Raw genomic sequence first — 15,220 nt, 5'->3', positions numbered from 1 at the left:
GGCCAGATTGTCCACTAAATTAACTTTTGTCCATACCATAAATTTGGCAAAAAACGCCTTTTTTAAAAAATTAAAAATCCAGTATGGTTAAAACCAGTTGTAACTAAAACCACTAATAAAAAATGCTCAAATTGCTTATATCTAGCCCTCATTACTTCGAAAATGCTCAAATTGCCCGATATCTAAATTACGTTTTTGCGAGTGAGAGTACCTTTACATTGTGAGGTATAGCAGACTTATTTACCCGCTTTTATACAGGGCAGCGTATTTGCACGCGCCAAATGAATTTTAAGATCCCCTAATTACTTATATCTAGCTCTCATTACTTACGACAAACAGTGAAGGTTAAGATTTAGTTTTTTTCAGTATTTCTAATTTATTTTACCTTTTTTTTAAATAAAAACAATTTTAACTATGGATTTTATTCGGTGGTTGAATCCGGCTTAAACGAACACTGGAATTTTCCACTATTTTCAACCTTGGAACACTGATGGCGTTATTTAATTTGGAATGTTTATTTGTTATTCATTAAAGAGGGATAATGAAAAAACCAAGCTTCAAATATCCGACCCGAATGCAACCGAAGAAAAAGAATCAATAAAGAAATACCCCCTCTTATTAAAAAATATACCCCTATTCCTATATAATATAGCGAGAGAGCGATTCCTATAGGGGCAAATTTAACGAGGTTAATACGCGAATCGTATCTTGATTTATTCTTCTCGCGGGCAACAGAGCGAAAGAAAATACGCCCCAGTTCGAACTTTGCAAAAAAAAATAATAAAAAGGGAGCTTGAAATAATTTATAACTCAACGAGAACTTTTAAAACTCATGAAGCCTTTTCTCCCGCTTCTACTCGCTTCTTGGACGGATAATAAATTATGCATTCGCCGAAAGAATAGCGCGTTTTATATACATTCCATATCTTTTCTATTCTAACAAGGTTCGTTCTCGTACGGGAGTTTTGATCTTACGCGCATCCGACCATTTATAACGAAAGTTGGAAGAAGTTGAACTACGCTATGGACAAGAGTCAGAGCACTTTCGTAATTTTAAATAATATCTTTCAACAATAATTAAATATTAACGGCGACTTAAAATACTTAAAATGTTGATTTTTATGGTTTGTAAATAATTCAATACGCAAAACTAATGTAAATTTTACATTAAAATATTACATGGAATATTTCGAGCCGTGATACGCTTTGAAATATGATTAAATTCCTTTTTTTTACCCGTAAGAAATCCACGATTACTTAGCCTTGAAAAGGATTTCATTTTCGGCAGAAAAAATGGATTGAAATCCGAAATTTTATATTTTGAAAAATGCCGCGAGCTAGAAATCTATATTTTACGGAGGGTTGGGTTATTTACGGATCCGAGTCAAAGAGATGCCGAAAGCTCAGATTCGAGGCGTGGTCGGAGGGTGAAGTCTGCGTGATTTAAGTCACCGAGAAGATGTAAGAAGAACGCGTGTACGCGGATGCAATCTAGGCTCGTAATGCTTTCCTCAGTCTTTGGGGCGCGCTCATCAATAATGTGCGAAAAAGGACTTTTCTCCCGGATCACCCTGAAACTGATTCCTCTCTCTCCGCACTGGCCCGTCGAGAGGTGATTACTTTTATATTGATTCAAAGAGATAGATCTCGACTCGTATCCTTCACTCTCGCCTCCTGCTATAAAAAAGGACCATCTGACTATTATTAAGGTTTCCGAGGATAGGATGGGGTCCCTTTTGTATTTAATTGGATCGCGGAGAAGGTGGGCCTCCCCGTATTGGAGTGGTTTCCGCTTCAAGTGCACCAAGAACTTTAATCATTATCTCCGTATGTTCCCTAGAAATATTTCATTATTTAGAAAAGGCTGGGATTTATGATAAAGTTAGTAGCGCGGAATAAGTAGATTAATACGTTTTTTACGACTTTTTAGGCCGTTGAGGTTATACGAGGTAACTTAATTTAAAAAATATACGTTTTCTTATTTAGAAGGGAAATTATTAATGCGTTATTAAATATTACTTGCCATATAAATTGGAATACGCGCCGCTACTCGATATACGCTGACATTCGGTATTGACTTCGAAGGAATAATACACGCCTCGGAAGTCACTCGTATTTGTCGGAGCCTGAAGTTTAATAATGGAAATTCAGAGTCAAATAAATAAGCAAGGCTTCAGCCGTTTTAATACGCGTGACGTTACACTTCGCCCGTTAAAATTGCCTTCCTAAATATATATTTATAACGAACGTCAACGCGGCTGTCACCGAAATAGTAAAATACAAAACCCCATTAAAAGTAAGAAATTGAAACGCGGGACGTGTAATTACCGGAACGAGTGAAACGACACGAAAGAGCTAAAATTAAAAAATAATATTTAAAAAAAAAGGAGAAAACATGAAATGCGAAAAGAGTCGTTTCAATTCACCTTCTAATTCGACAAAGCAACCCCGCGCGGAAACGAAACCTTTTAAAACTAAAAGACCGCCTATAGGCCCTCGACTAAACCTATTTAAATGTAATTAAAACGTTATGTTTCCGCGAAATAGCAAACCCAATATCGTAAGAATCAAATATTGATTAAAAATTTCCAATTATAAATGGCGCATATTATGGTGGCTAGCTCTCCACGAACTGGAATTAGATTTGGGGCCAAAAATACGACGAAGGGGGACAGAACCTCGCCATTGCGGTAGCGTTCAATAAAATCCCGGCTATGTCGCGATAATCAGTTTTCATACACGTGTTTATTCAATTTGAATTCGCGTAATTGAAATCGGAATCGCGTTTGTTTGTCCCGACAACGTCCTCGATTCGTTCTCCAACAGAAATTACGCTTGGAATTTTATAGAAAAGCGCGTTGCTTTTAAAACCCAGCGAGGCGGAAGTCCAACGCGAAAGCTAGTCTCGATCTCAACTCTCTCTAACGTTCCCGCGTTGCCTTCCTCCGCGAGTCTACTTAGATAAAGCATCGCGGAAGGTGGAACCGGATACGTCACGGAGAGTCAGTGGACGTCTAGCGTAACTCGGATATACGGTTTTAATATATTCGCGTCGCGACTCAAATTAAATTTACAAAAGCATATATTGACAAGTGAAATGTTTAAATTTCAATTTGGCTGGCTGGCAGTCTTCCATTACCCACGGCTGCTTGCCTTTGAATTAGCCAAGTGTTTCGGAAACATTTCCGCTTTTTTAAAACTGGCATTCCGTTATTGAAATTTTAAATACTTTATCAAAGAGAAAAAGTAAAATACATATCCGTTTCTAATGTTTGTATTCTCTCTATTTCTTGATTAATTCTTAAATTGAAAACGCGAATTTTCATTTAAGTTAACATAAATTTACTTAAAACCCCCGCGGTGATTGTAAATTCTAAGAATTAAGTACTTATCGCGAGTTGTCTGGGAATATTTTTCTTCCTGCAAAATTTTGCTAAGCCCTTAATTATAAAACATTTTCATTTCAACGATAACATAGTATTTAAACTGAAATATATATTCAAAAATTAGCGTGCCATTATAAATTTATAAATACTTATTTTTCAGCTTACAAGAATTTAGGGGTAACCCTGGTGGTTGGCTTTTCCCTGAACACATACCGGAGTTTGAACACATACCAAAAATAGACACGCGTTGAACAAACAAATTACGTTATTGCTATTTAATTTAGCTCAATTTATATTTAAATTAAATAGTTTAATACGTTAAGAAAATGTGGCGTCAGGGATTTTAGAGATACAGACTAATATTTTTTATTTATCAAAGGTTGACTCAGAGTTAATACATTTAAAACAACGAAATTTTAAAAGTGCCCAAGAATATTTTATTAATAAAATAAAAACTTCGTTGATTTACAATTTTTTAACTCACAATTGTCAGTATATCGCTTTAGTCCCATTCGACCGAAATCCCATTCGACCGAAGGCGGTTCTTGAGGTGTCCCATTCGACCGAATTCCGCCGAAACGTGCGGTTTTTATGTGTCCCATTCGACCGAACGCTGCTATATAAATTGGCTTTTGCTATGTTTTCAATTTAGTCGTTTGCAATGGAGCGGATAACTAATAAACGAGGGTATTTATTTAGCTATGCCATTTTAATATCTTTGTACTATGCATTTATTTGAAAATAAAATGGAATGAGCATGAATTATATTTTTATCTTCAAATAGTCAAGAAAAGTAACTGAACCAAAACTGAAATAGTAAACTTAACCAACTCTAACCTAACCTAACCTAACCTAACCTAACCTAACCTAAACATGGATCTTCGATAGTACATACCTTATAAATAAAATACCAAATCACCCCGCCAATTGGGCTACATTAAAAATTCTTTCGGTCGAATGGGATTCGGTCGAATGGGATTTCGGTCGAATGGGAATAAACGAGTATATCTGCACAAGTCGCTAATTTTTCAATTAAAACTTCCAGTGATTTTACAAAAAGTAAATGACCTCAGGCCCCACAAATAAACTTCTGAAAGATCTTCCGAGGTTCCTTAAAATCGTTTTGAGGGGCCCCCAAGTAAATAATCGGCATTCCAATTAATTCCAATACACGATAGGTCAAATTCTTTTATTTACCTTTAGAATGATCCGCGCACGGCTCGATAACTTCGCACTAAAGAAAGGGGGGTATAAAACCGGGTCGTGCCATTCAAACTCTATACAACGAGCGGGTGAAAGACAGCATCATCGCCGAAAAAACACTTCTCCTCCTAAACACAAAAGCAAAGAGGGTTCCTAAGAATAAACAAAACAAAAAAGGTGATACGGGGGATAAAGAAAAACCTACTCTGGCGAAAGAGGATCATAAAAATAACTTGATCTTTCACCTCTTATAGGTCAAGCGCCCCTCCCCTCCCAAAATAAATAAAAAAATCAACGATAGGGTACGCTGAAGGAGTAACCGAGTAAGATAGCGACATAGGGGTGAAGAGAATGTGAGAAAACCAAAAAAGGGCATCCTGCCGAAACCAAGTTAGTCTCTCGGGAGAAATCTTCTTGAAAACAAAAAATGAAGTGTTATATTAACAAGGGGACATTATTTTCCGTTGAAAGATGAGAGTCCGGAGCGCAAACGCGCGTACAGTTCAAAAGAAAGCGATCCGACGGCGTGTGCGAGAATGCGGGATCGAGATGATGAAGAAAAGTGTCGCGAAGAAGTGGAGGGAAAAAATCAATTTGCCTCATTAGCCTCATTTAGTTTGGCGCCGAGCCGCGCTCTGATTGCCTTAAGCCCCTAGCATTAATGTCCCCGGGAACAAAGAGCGCGACTAAAATAACGCGATCAACATATCAAGCTCTCCTTAAAACATATTCCGTTAAAAATATAGTTCTCGGTCCGGGACGTCGCTTCAAATTATAGCAGGGATTAAAGGGAGAAGAATTTTCGTTTTTACGGATTCGGAATTTGTAAAAATGGATAGAATAAATATATCTGTGTGATTTTTTTTTCTATGTCGACGTGAACTGGAATATATTAAAGTTTAATCGAAACAATGTTCGTGCTATTAGTGGGACATTGGCAACAGTGTTACGATAATTTCGGTTTGTATAAGTTGTTGTGTTAGAGATCGCTACACAGTTGCGTTAAAATACTTTATAATTAGGTAACTTAAATTTTAAAGGGGAATTTTTTCCAAATATCGCCTTATTTGCGTATCAAAAGATCAACAAGACGTTCAATATGCTTACACGTACCTTATTTTGTCTTAAAAAAATAGTTTTTGGCCCAAAAAGTTGAAACGCAAAATAACGCCAAGTATTTGGGTTTGAATTTTTCCCGCCATCTTAAGGTGTATCGCCAGCGCCAGCAGCACCTTAGTGAGCGATTTGCGAACTAGCCTAACTTTTAAAATCGCGCAATAGTTCTCGTATAACTGGAACCCGCCGTGCGTGAAAAAACAAAAAACAAAAAACAAATCTTTCGCGTCATCAGCAGCTCGCGCATTTTTTTCAATTTAAGCAAGGTGTGTCTCACCGATTTCTCACCAGGTGTCGCAGCGGACGCGCGCTTTTCAATTTCTTTATTTTATTAAAAATTAACCACTTTATATTTTTTGATGTGGTTTTCGCCGTAAATTTTAGTTTTTAAGGGGCTATAGGGCTATCTAACCGGTTAACGCTTGACCGTTCCCCTTTAAATTACGTTGAAAATGGTAGAATTTTACGTTTAGCACGATTAGCTTTCTTAAATTAAATCACCTTCATTTTAAATGTATATGAGTTAATAGAGCTATTACACTTGAGTGGCTCAAATATTTGTCACGTTGGACAGTATGGGTTGTAAATAAAATTAAAGTATATATTATTTTTGACGTTTATTAATTTTTTAGGAACTTTAAATTTAAACAATATTTGTCACATAAGATAATATGGGTTGTCAATAAAATGAAAGTTTAAATTATTTTTCGACGATTTTTAATTTTTTAGGAACTTTAAATTTTAAAAATATTTGTCACGAGATAGTATGGGTTGTTAAAAAAATCAAAGTTTAAATTATTTTTCAAGGATTTTTAATTTTTTAGGAACTTTAAATTTAAAAAATATTTGTCACGTTAGATATTATGGGTTGTCAATAAAATAAAAGTCTAAATTATTTTTTGACGATTTTTAACGGTTAGGAACTTTAAATTTAAAAAATATTTGTCACTTTCGATATAATGGGTTGTCAATAAAATAAAAGTCTAAATTATTTTTTGACGATTTTTAACTGTTAGGAACTTTAAATTTAAAAAATATTTGTCACGAGATAGTATGGGTTGTTAAAAAAATCAAAGTTTAAATTATTTTTCAACGTTTTTTAATTTTTTTAGTAACTTTAAATTTTAAAAATATTTGTCACGTTAGATAATATGGGTTGTCAATAAAATTAAAGTTTAAATTATTTTTCAACGTTTTTTAATTTTTTAAGCAACTTAAAATTTAAAAAATATTTATAACGTTAGATAGTATGGGTTGTCAATAAAATTAAAGTATAAATTATTTTTCGACAATTTTTAATTTTTTGGGAACTTTAAATTTTAAATTATATATAACATAATTAGTTTTCTTAAGGAAAAACACTAAATAAGCTTAATTTTAAAATGAATAACATTCTATTATATTTGAGGTTGTCTAAAGAATTTGTTAGGCACGGGTTTTCAATAAAACTTTATTCATAATTTTCGACTATATTTAATTTTTACGTAAAACTGTCGGAAGCTTTTTTTTATCTTCGCATTCCGCTTAAATATACACGAATACTTATCGGTACAGCGCCACGTAGGGAGCGGTAGGCGTAATGGGGAACGAGGGGGTATCCCCTGGGCAATGCGCGTCAAAGTAGGGACGGCGTCCTTAACAACGAAAGACCTTTGATACGACCTGGCCTATAGTTCTTTCCCGAATGATTGTAGTAGGCAAAGAGAGAAAGCCCCGCCATTAGGATCATTACGCGTGACGTCACGTTACTATGGAAACAATATTAGGCCTATCGTTCCTTTTCTCTGGCGAAACTCTCGGGTTGAAGGTTATTTAACCAACGGAATCGGCCGCGATTTTTCGTTTAACTTTTTTTACTCCATCTTCGGGAGTTCCCGCCCCCCCCCCCCTCAGTTACATTTCTTCGCCTTTTCACCTTATATTTGTGTACGTGTTTGCTAGGCTAGGAATTCTCCGGCTTCTAAGGCCGTTTTAGTCGACAGCCCGGAGACTGTACCCTTCACCTAGCCTTTTTTCGAACTACCTTTAGGAAGCGTCTTGAATTATAGCCAGAAATTCTCTCAATTCTGGCGGAGGAATTTCGAGTACCATTAGGCGCTCTGCAGCCCCTGAATCGTTTCTTTACGCAAAGCAGAAATAAAAAACAGTCATTGTCATCTCCGCGAAAAGAAACTTTCTAACGCCCTTACTTACAGACAAAGCTTATTTAAATATTTAACTAATAGTTAGTTTATACTCGGGGTCAAAGTTAAGACGTATTATTAATAGAGGTACTGGGGAAAGTCTTAAGAGAACTTTGCCATTAAAACGGCGGGGATAGTCCGTGAATTGTTTAGCCTTTCTTTATCCGTAAAAGCGGCTCCAACTTTGGCAACGTCGTTTCCGTGAAAATGGGCCGCTTGGGCTTTGGTTTTTAAAAAGGGTACTCCCGGTTTAGTTTCGTAATAAAAACGGTTAAATCGTTAAAGGTGCGAAAATAAAAAGAATGCCAGCTAGAGATAAGCGAATTTTAAGGGCTTTTGTGTGAAAAAATCCGAGAATTTGGCTTGTTTGCTTTTTAGATTGCGGCCTTTCAGTTGACTTCGCGGACGAAGAAAATCTGATTGTTTTAAATCGCTCTTTTTGAAAGGTTTAATGAAAGTGAACGTCGACGTGGCCTTAAATTTATATCTCACCAGAACCAGTTTCAACTTAAACCTTTAATACGAAGACTGAAGAGAAAGGTTTTCGCTTCTAAAATAGCGTATGCCGTTCAATTAAAGCTTTTAAAGTACTCGAGTGTAACTTAAAATATTTACGTTAGTAATTCCTACCCATTAAATCCACTAAACCGAAACCCATTTTCCCGCCAGACCAAACAAACCCAGATGGTCAGCGACTTAGCTTTTAGACAAAAACAGCGGTGTTTTTCCCAGGACTGGCTATTTTTATTGTTTGCCGGATCAGGGAAGAATGCTAGAATGAAAGTGCCGAGAGCAAATTGGCTCAACGCCGGCGAAGTTGTTTTATTCCTCGCGTTTAGCGGCTTAGTTTCCGAGAATGCCAACTAATTGTATGGAAATCAATCCGCTCAGAGTGTTAAGAACCTTCGAGACAAAACTAAACTCGGCGTGTTTTATCCCGAGTACAATAAGATTACTTTGTTGGGCGCCGGGGAAAAAAAGATAATACTAATTAGAGGCCGCTTTACTCAATTGAGATAAAACCCGGTTCCCCGAAAACTAATCCAATTAGCCCCCCCCCCCCCCCCCGACTGACACTTCCCCGACGTAAACAAAGAGAAAGTGAGAAAGAAGACGCAAAAAGTGTAAAGTACTTACCGCATCGTCCTTGGTACTTGACGTATAAATCCTTCATGTCCTTGCAGGCGCTGCGTCTCAGCTCGCAAATATTGGGATAATCCTGTCCGTCGGATCCACAAACAGGCCGGGAACCGCGACTATCTCCGTAAGTGGCGCATCTTTCGGGACACACGCATTCGGATGACCTTCCGTCCAGAGAGGGCCGGCACTCGGCTCCGAAGTTGCACGCCTTGTCCTGGCACGGGTTTTTCAAGTCTGGTCGAAATTTATAGCAAGAATAGGTCAGTGGGGTCAATTGGGTCAAAAGGAAGTATATAGCCGGATAGGCAGATGACCGCAACCGCATGGTCCGCGACCACGATGACCACCGAAAACTACTCGCGCTCCTTCCGTTACAGAGTCTCGCTTAACGCTCCTAAAATGCCAAATATCCAATGTTAATCGCGATGTCCAGTCTTAAAGCTTGACGAATTTCCGGTTCGACGAACGATAAAAACAAAAAACCAAAAATAAATGCATCACCCATTTGATAGAAAAAGCTCTCATCGATTGTTTCCTCTTTAGAGTCCCAACTTTTAAAAGAAGAAAAAAAAATCATTTTTTTTTATATAAACCGAAATCAAACAAAAAAAGTTATGGATTGAAAAAAAAAGAGTGCGGAGTTGTTAGGGGTGGAGAATCTCGGTAGGGGGTGCAATGTCGCGTCGGACAATTTACGTAAATGGGTTGAAAGGTCAAACACGTTCGAAGTGAAAGGAGTCAAACATGGTAATCTGGCGCGGATAGAGGAGGAGTATAGAGCGCCTTATCAGGCAGTTACGGCGGCACTGCATTTGGTGGTTTGCAACGAGGGAGAAGAGCGGCAAATATACAGGCGCACACACGCGGAGCGGCCAAGCAAAGCTGCGGGCGGTCCCCGGAATCGATTCTTTTTCTACAATCGAGCGCCGGGCGAAATCTACGCGCCGACCAGCCTCCCCCCTCCACTCTCTTCAGTCGGCTTGTTTGCGGGACGAAACCGAAGAAAAGTGGAGAGTGAGCTCCGAAAGTTGAGCGGAAAGTTGCACTCGATATATTGTTTTCGGCTTCCAGATGACGGGCAAACACGAATAGCCGATTAAACAGTCGCGGAAAGTACTAAACCAAACGTCTTGCCATTTCGAGGAACACGCGCTACAAACAAACGAATTAATAAATCTATAACGAGGAGAAAGAGCGGGGGATTAATCGGGGGTAAATATCAGGTCGTCGTATGAAAAGGAACGATGTTAATCAGCTTTTGATAAATACTTCGCTCCGTCCGTAACAGATTGTCAATTTCTCACGGATAAGTTCGCGAATTATTCAAAGTCGGTATAGACGACGGTCGTATATTAATAATAAAGGAAATACGATAAAATTGGGAGAGCGTGGTAATATATATCGGAATGATAGAAAAAAAGAAAACGTTCTTTTCAGAAGCGGAAAACAGAAGTCTCTCTCTCTCTACCTTCTTCAGAATGTTCTTATTGAATCGGAAATGGCCTTTATGCACGAAATCCGCGGTTGCGAACCCGGCTCGCCGTCACTCATCGCGCAAATAAGAGCGAGCGGATCTTGGCGCGCGCGCGAGCGTCTTTTGCCGAAATTCCCTCACAGTCGACTCGCTCCGGGGACGGTTACGGGCCAGCCCGCGACGACAACGCAACAGAGATTGGGGATGAGGAGGAGGATCAAGATGAGCGGGAAGAGGAGAGGATTTCTCGCCTCTCCTACCCATATTCCATCGAAACTCTCCATCGCGCGCCCCTCCGATGACTTCGCTGCCGTACGTATTTATAGAGAGAGAGAGAGAGAGAGAGAGAGAGTGGGGGTACTCTTTTCCGCCACTACCGCCACCTAGTAGCGAACGTTGTCGTAGGAAAATGAACCAATGACAACGGATTCCGCGTCAAGTCCGGAAGTGCCATGGTCTCAGATTTGTCGATGATGATTAGTAGAATGGAAGAGGAGAGTCCCTGCAGTTCTTCCTCCGCAGCCTCTGAGGATCCCCGCACCACCTTACAAAAAACGCTTAGCAGGATCTGGTCGTCCAACGCGTTATTTCTTATCCCATTTTCTTCCGAATATTTTGAACTAAATTCTCTCGTTTCCTCCTTTTTGTACTCGGTTCTTTCTCGATTTTTCCTTTTAGCAGTGGCAGTCTAACGCACTTTTGTGATAAAGTACTCGGTAATAACGCTTGTCGACACGGAAGCTTCCTTCTGTTCCTTTCATTCGGGCCGAGTTCCTTTATTCGCCGCTTTTCATTTTTCTTTGCCGGATCAAAAAAATGATTAAAATTTGTGCCGCTTCTCTAGTTTCATTTTCTGTTTTTCTCGGAGAAAAAACCATCGTGAAACTGAAATAAGGGGGAAGTGAAAACTGAGACTATTGCGTCGGCGCTTTACGGCGCAGCCTCCCACGACGAGAAACTAATTATCTCTCTTTTTACTCTCTTACTGCATTCGTTTTGTTATCTTAATTGGAGGCCCTATTGACTAATTTGTTTCCACAGATTTTTCATTCTGGAAATTGCCTTCGCTTTTTCATGATCTAGTTTACTTCATATCAACGACTCGAAAGTGTTAAAAAAGAGGAATGGAATTTAGTCTTTTCTCGGAAAATAGCGTAACATTTTTCTTATGATACATATTTTTCTTCCACCTTCGAATGAAAAACCCTTTAGTTCACATTCCCAGGATTTATTTTCCAATAAAAATGTCTAGACTCTGTTCTTTCTTCCTTTGGTATATTTTTATATCTACCTTCAAATTGACGTCGACGAAGAAGCCCCGACGAAACGGTCGTGAATGTTATCCAATTACCAGGATTATTCGAAGAGACGATACGAAAGAATGAAAATTTCGTGACGAAGAAGACGAAACGCGCGTTGTTACGAGACGGTTCGAAACACGCGTTCAGAGAGAGGCGAGAGCGAGAGACTGGGACTGCGAGAACTCCGGTGAAGAATCAGCGAAAGATCGTCCGTTGGCGGGAAGCGCGTGGTAAGAGGGCCCTATGGTGGGGCCAGAATGGGCGAACTGACGCTTCTATCCTCTCTCTGGCTCTCGCACATCTCGCTGCCTCCCACCCGCCTTCCCTGCCGCCCCCCCTGCCACGTTTTCGCCGGATCGATTTGAACTCGGCTCTCCGAGAACGTAGACCGCGTTGAAGTTGAACCCCTGGTGTCAGTGGACAGCGTCTGCAAAGGCGGGGTGGGAGTGCCTTCTGCGCGGATAGAGTGTCAAGAATCGCGGAGAGTGGGGGTTTATACGAAATGATGCGTTTCGCTTTTCTCGGGGCCGCAACTTTCGCGGCTGAATTTTGATGGCAACGTAAACATTCGACGACACACTTATTAGCCGCGAAAGAGTCGATCTTCCTGCTCGCGCCTCGCATTTTTCTCAATTTCGGCAAAGGCCTGTTTCATATTTTTCATTCTATATATATTTCTTTTGCCCGTCGTTCTTTCCGGGGTATAATCTTATTCGGTCGAGATTCCGGCTCATTGGTTTCAAGGCAGCCGCGACCGGATTTCAAAGAAATATTTGTATACCTCGCTTCTCCAATATCGAAGGCGATCCGCTCGACCCAGTCAAGCGATTTTTAAACCGAAAGTTAGAACGGGTTATCCAAAGTTCGAAGTAGACGCGACTTTTCATATATTTATTTAAAGGTGTATCCAAAGCTCAACTCCGAATTTCTGTATCAATTCAAATGAATTAAATATAATACTTAATAAACTTTCAAGTACTTAAATTAGTATATATTAATATATTAATATATATATTGAAAGTTTCAGTACATTCACATTCGAGTAACGTCAGTCTAGACGTCAGTATTAACATAATTCTATAATATTGTTCCATAATTTTGTCACTTTGGGAGTGACGTCATCACAAGAAGAAAATCTCCCCCTAGCGAGGCGCTGTCAAAGGCTACGTGTGACGCGTTAGCAAGCGGACGCAAAACTGTGACGAAGCCCGTAATGCCGTCTGTCTCGCGAATAGCTCATTAACACTTACGTAACAATATTATACACTTATGGTATTAATATAGAAACCTTAATCAAGGCGAGTGCTCAATTTTAATAATTGAAACGTGTGAAATATGATAAGTTCGGCTTTCTAGAACAAATCCCTCAGCGGACTATATCGGGCAGTAGCATCTCTTCCAAGTTTTAATACGATTTCATTTCGCGGAGATTTGAAAGGAACTAGGATGGACGGCAATTCTTTTACGCGGACAATAACGATCCACCGCAGCCCAGCCCCGAAACTTTCCCTCCCAGATGAGTAAATTTTGTCCAGATCATGTTCTCTCGGGCTTTCTACTTGTTGAAACTCTAGAAGCCCCTCGAGTTCCGCTTTATTATTCGACCATCCTTCCAACCACTCTTTTTTAAGAGTTTATTTTTTATCCCATTTTCTCGTACGGCCTTCAATAATTCACCCTTTCAGTCCAGGGAGCACTGTAAGCGGTTTTCTTCAAAGCTTAATTATAAAGGAACCGGTCTCCGATAACGCGTAGGGGAGGAGAGGGAAAGTTCGCGAGACATTAAAAGCGTATTAAGACGGTACCAGGGGGGGGGGGTGCGAAAGGGGGGGGGAGACCACCCACCGATATAATAAATGACAAAGTATAACCCACCCAACGCTGAGCAGAATCACCAACGGTCAAGATGCCGCTCGCGATTATCTCAGTTTTTCATTTACTTTATCTAAAAGATAATTAAAACTCTCCTGTATATAGCGTACTTGCTGTTCTAATTATGATTATAGTAGGAAAGCAACCTAATTCCTAAGCCTTTGTAATTTTCCTTCGCAGGGTCATATTAAACAAAGCCAGCAATGTAATACGAAAGTCATGCTTAAACAATTGATTTAAAACCGAGAGGTCGGACATTCAAAGAAATCTCGTACACTTTTCAAGAAATCCGAAATCCAGTCTGGATTTATTCAAAATCCGGAAATATTTTCAAAATCTCGCAATCAGTCGAGAAATGGCGAAATCCGACTAGAGATCCAGAAATCCGACGATAAACTGTGATATCCGTAGAAAAATCCGGAAATCCGTCGAGAAATTGCGAAATCCGACGATAAATCCCGAAATCCAACGATAAATCCCGAAATCCAACGAGAAATTGCGAAATCCAACGAAATATCTTGAAATCCGAGGAGAAATCCGGAAATCCAACGAAACATCTCGAAATCCGAGGAGAAATCCGGAAATCCAACGAAATATCTTGAAATCCGAGGAGAAATCCGGAAATCCAACGAAATATCTTGAAATCCGAGGAGAAATCCGGAAATCCAACGAAACATCTCGAAATCCGAGGAGAAATCCGGAAATCCAACGAAACATCTTGAAATCCGAGGAGAAATCCGGAAATCCAACGAAATATCTTGAAATCCGAGGAGAAATCCGGAAATCCAACGAAACATCTCGAAATCCGAGGAGAAATCCGGAAATCCAACGAAACATCTTGAAATCCCGAGGAGAAATCCGGAAATCCAACGAAATATCTTGAAATCCGAGGAGAAATCCGGAAATCCAACGAAACATCTCGAAATCCGAGGAGAAATCCGGAAATCCAACGAAACATCTTGAAATCCGAGGAGAAATCCGGAAATCCAACGAAATATCTTGAAATCCGAGGGGAACTCCGGAAATACAGCGCAAAATTGAGGAATCTCAAAATCCGGGACAAAAGTTAAGAAATCCGAAATCCAACAAGAAAGAAATCTTGAAATCCAGCGTGAAATCCCGGATTTAAAAATCCCGTACACATTTTTGGTGAATGTCCGACCCATCGTTTAAAACTAATTATAAGCCATTTTTGGAACGACGGAAAACATTTAATTTCAAGAGATTTTGTTTTCACAGGCTATGTTTAGATTTAGAAATATAGAAACGTGCAATTTCGACTAATATTATTTTAATAATGTTTTAAAATAATTACATTCTGTGGCGTAGCAAGTAGCCCCCTAAACGTATGGTTTTATGTATAGTATTTTTAAAATCCTGGTTAAGGTTTTTATCACGCAGTTAAATTTCGTTAATAGGATAATGTTAACGAGAGTGGCGACAATTATAAATGCATTGAGGTTCTTGGAATACGTTTAGATAAAAGGTTACCAAAACTATGGTACCGACATCAAAGGCTGATTTAGCCCCCAAATCAACCTCATA

The 15,220-nt window shown here is 39.2% G+C and overlaps 1 protein-coding gene across 1 annotated transcript in view; it reads right to left on the bottom strand.

Moving 5' to 3' along the window:
- Positions 1-15,220, bottom strand: part of LOC149941331 (agrin-like) — a 213,099-nt gene that overhangs the window by 98,156 nt on the left and 99,723 nt on the right. The window contains exon 3 of the mRNA XM_090179880.1: positions 9,026-9,262. Coding sequence (XP_090036006.1) covers positions 9,026-9,262 — 237 coding nt within the window. The remainder of the gene's footprint in view (positions 1-9,025; positions 9,263-15,220) is intronic.

This window comes from Leiobunum rupestre, chromosome 6 (genome assembly GCF_980474605.1).
Source record: "Leiobunum rupestre chromosome 6, qqLeiRupe1.1.hap1, whole genome shotgun sequence".
Lineage (NCBI taxonomy): Eukaryota > Metazoa > Arthropoda > Arachnida > Opiliones > Sclerosomatidae > Leiobunum > Leiobunum rupestre.
The sequence above is the reverse complement of the archived record's forward strand: the minus strand, read 5'-3'. Positions and strand labels throughout refer to the sequence as shown.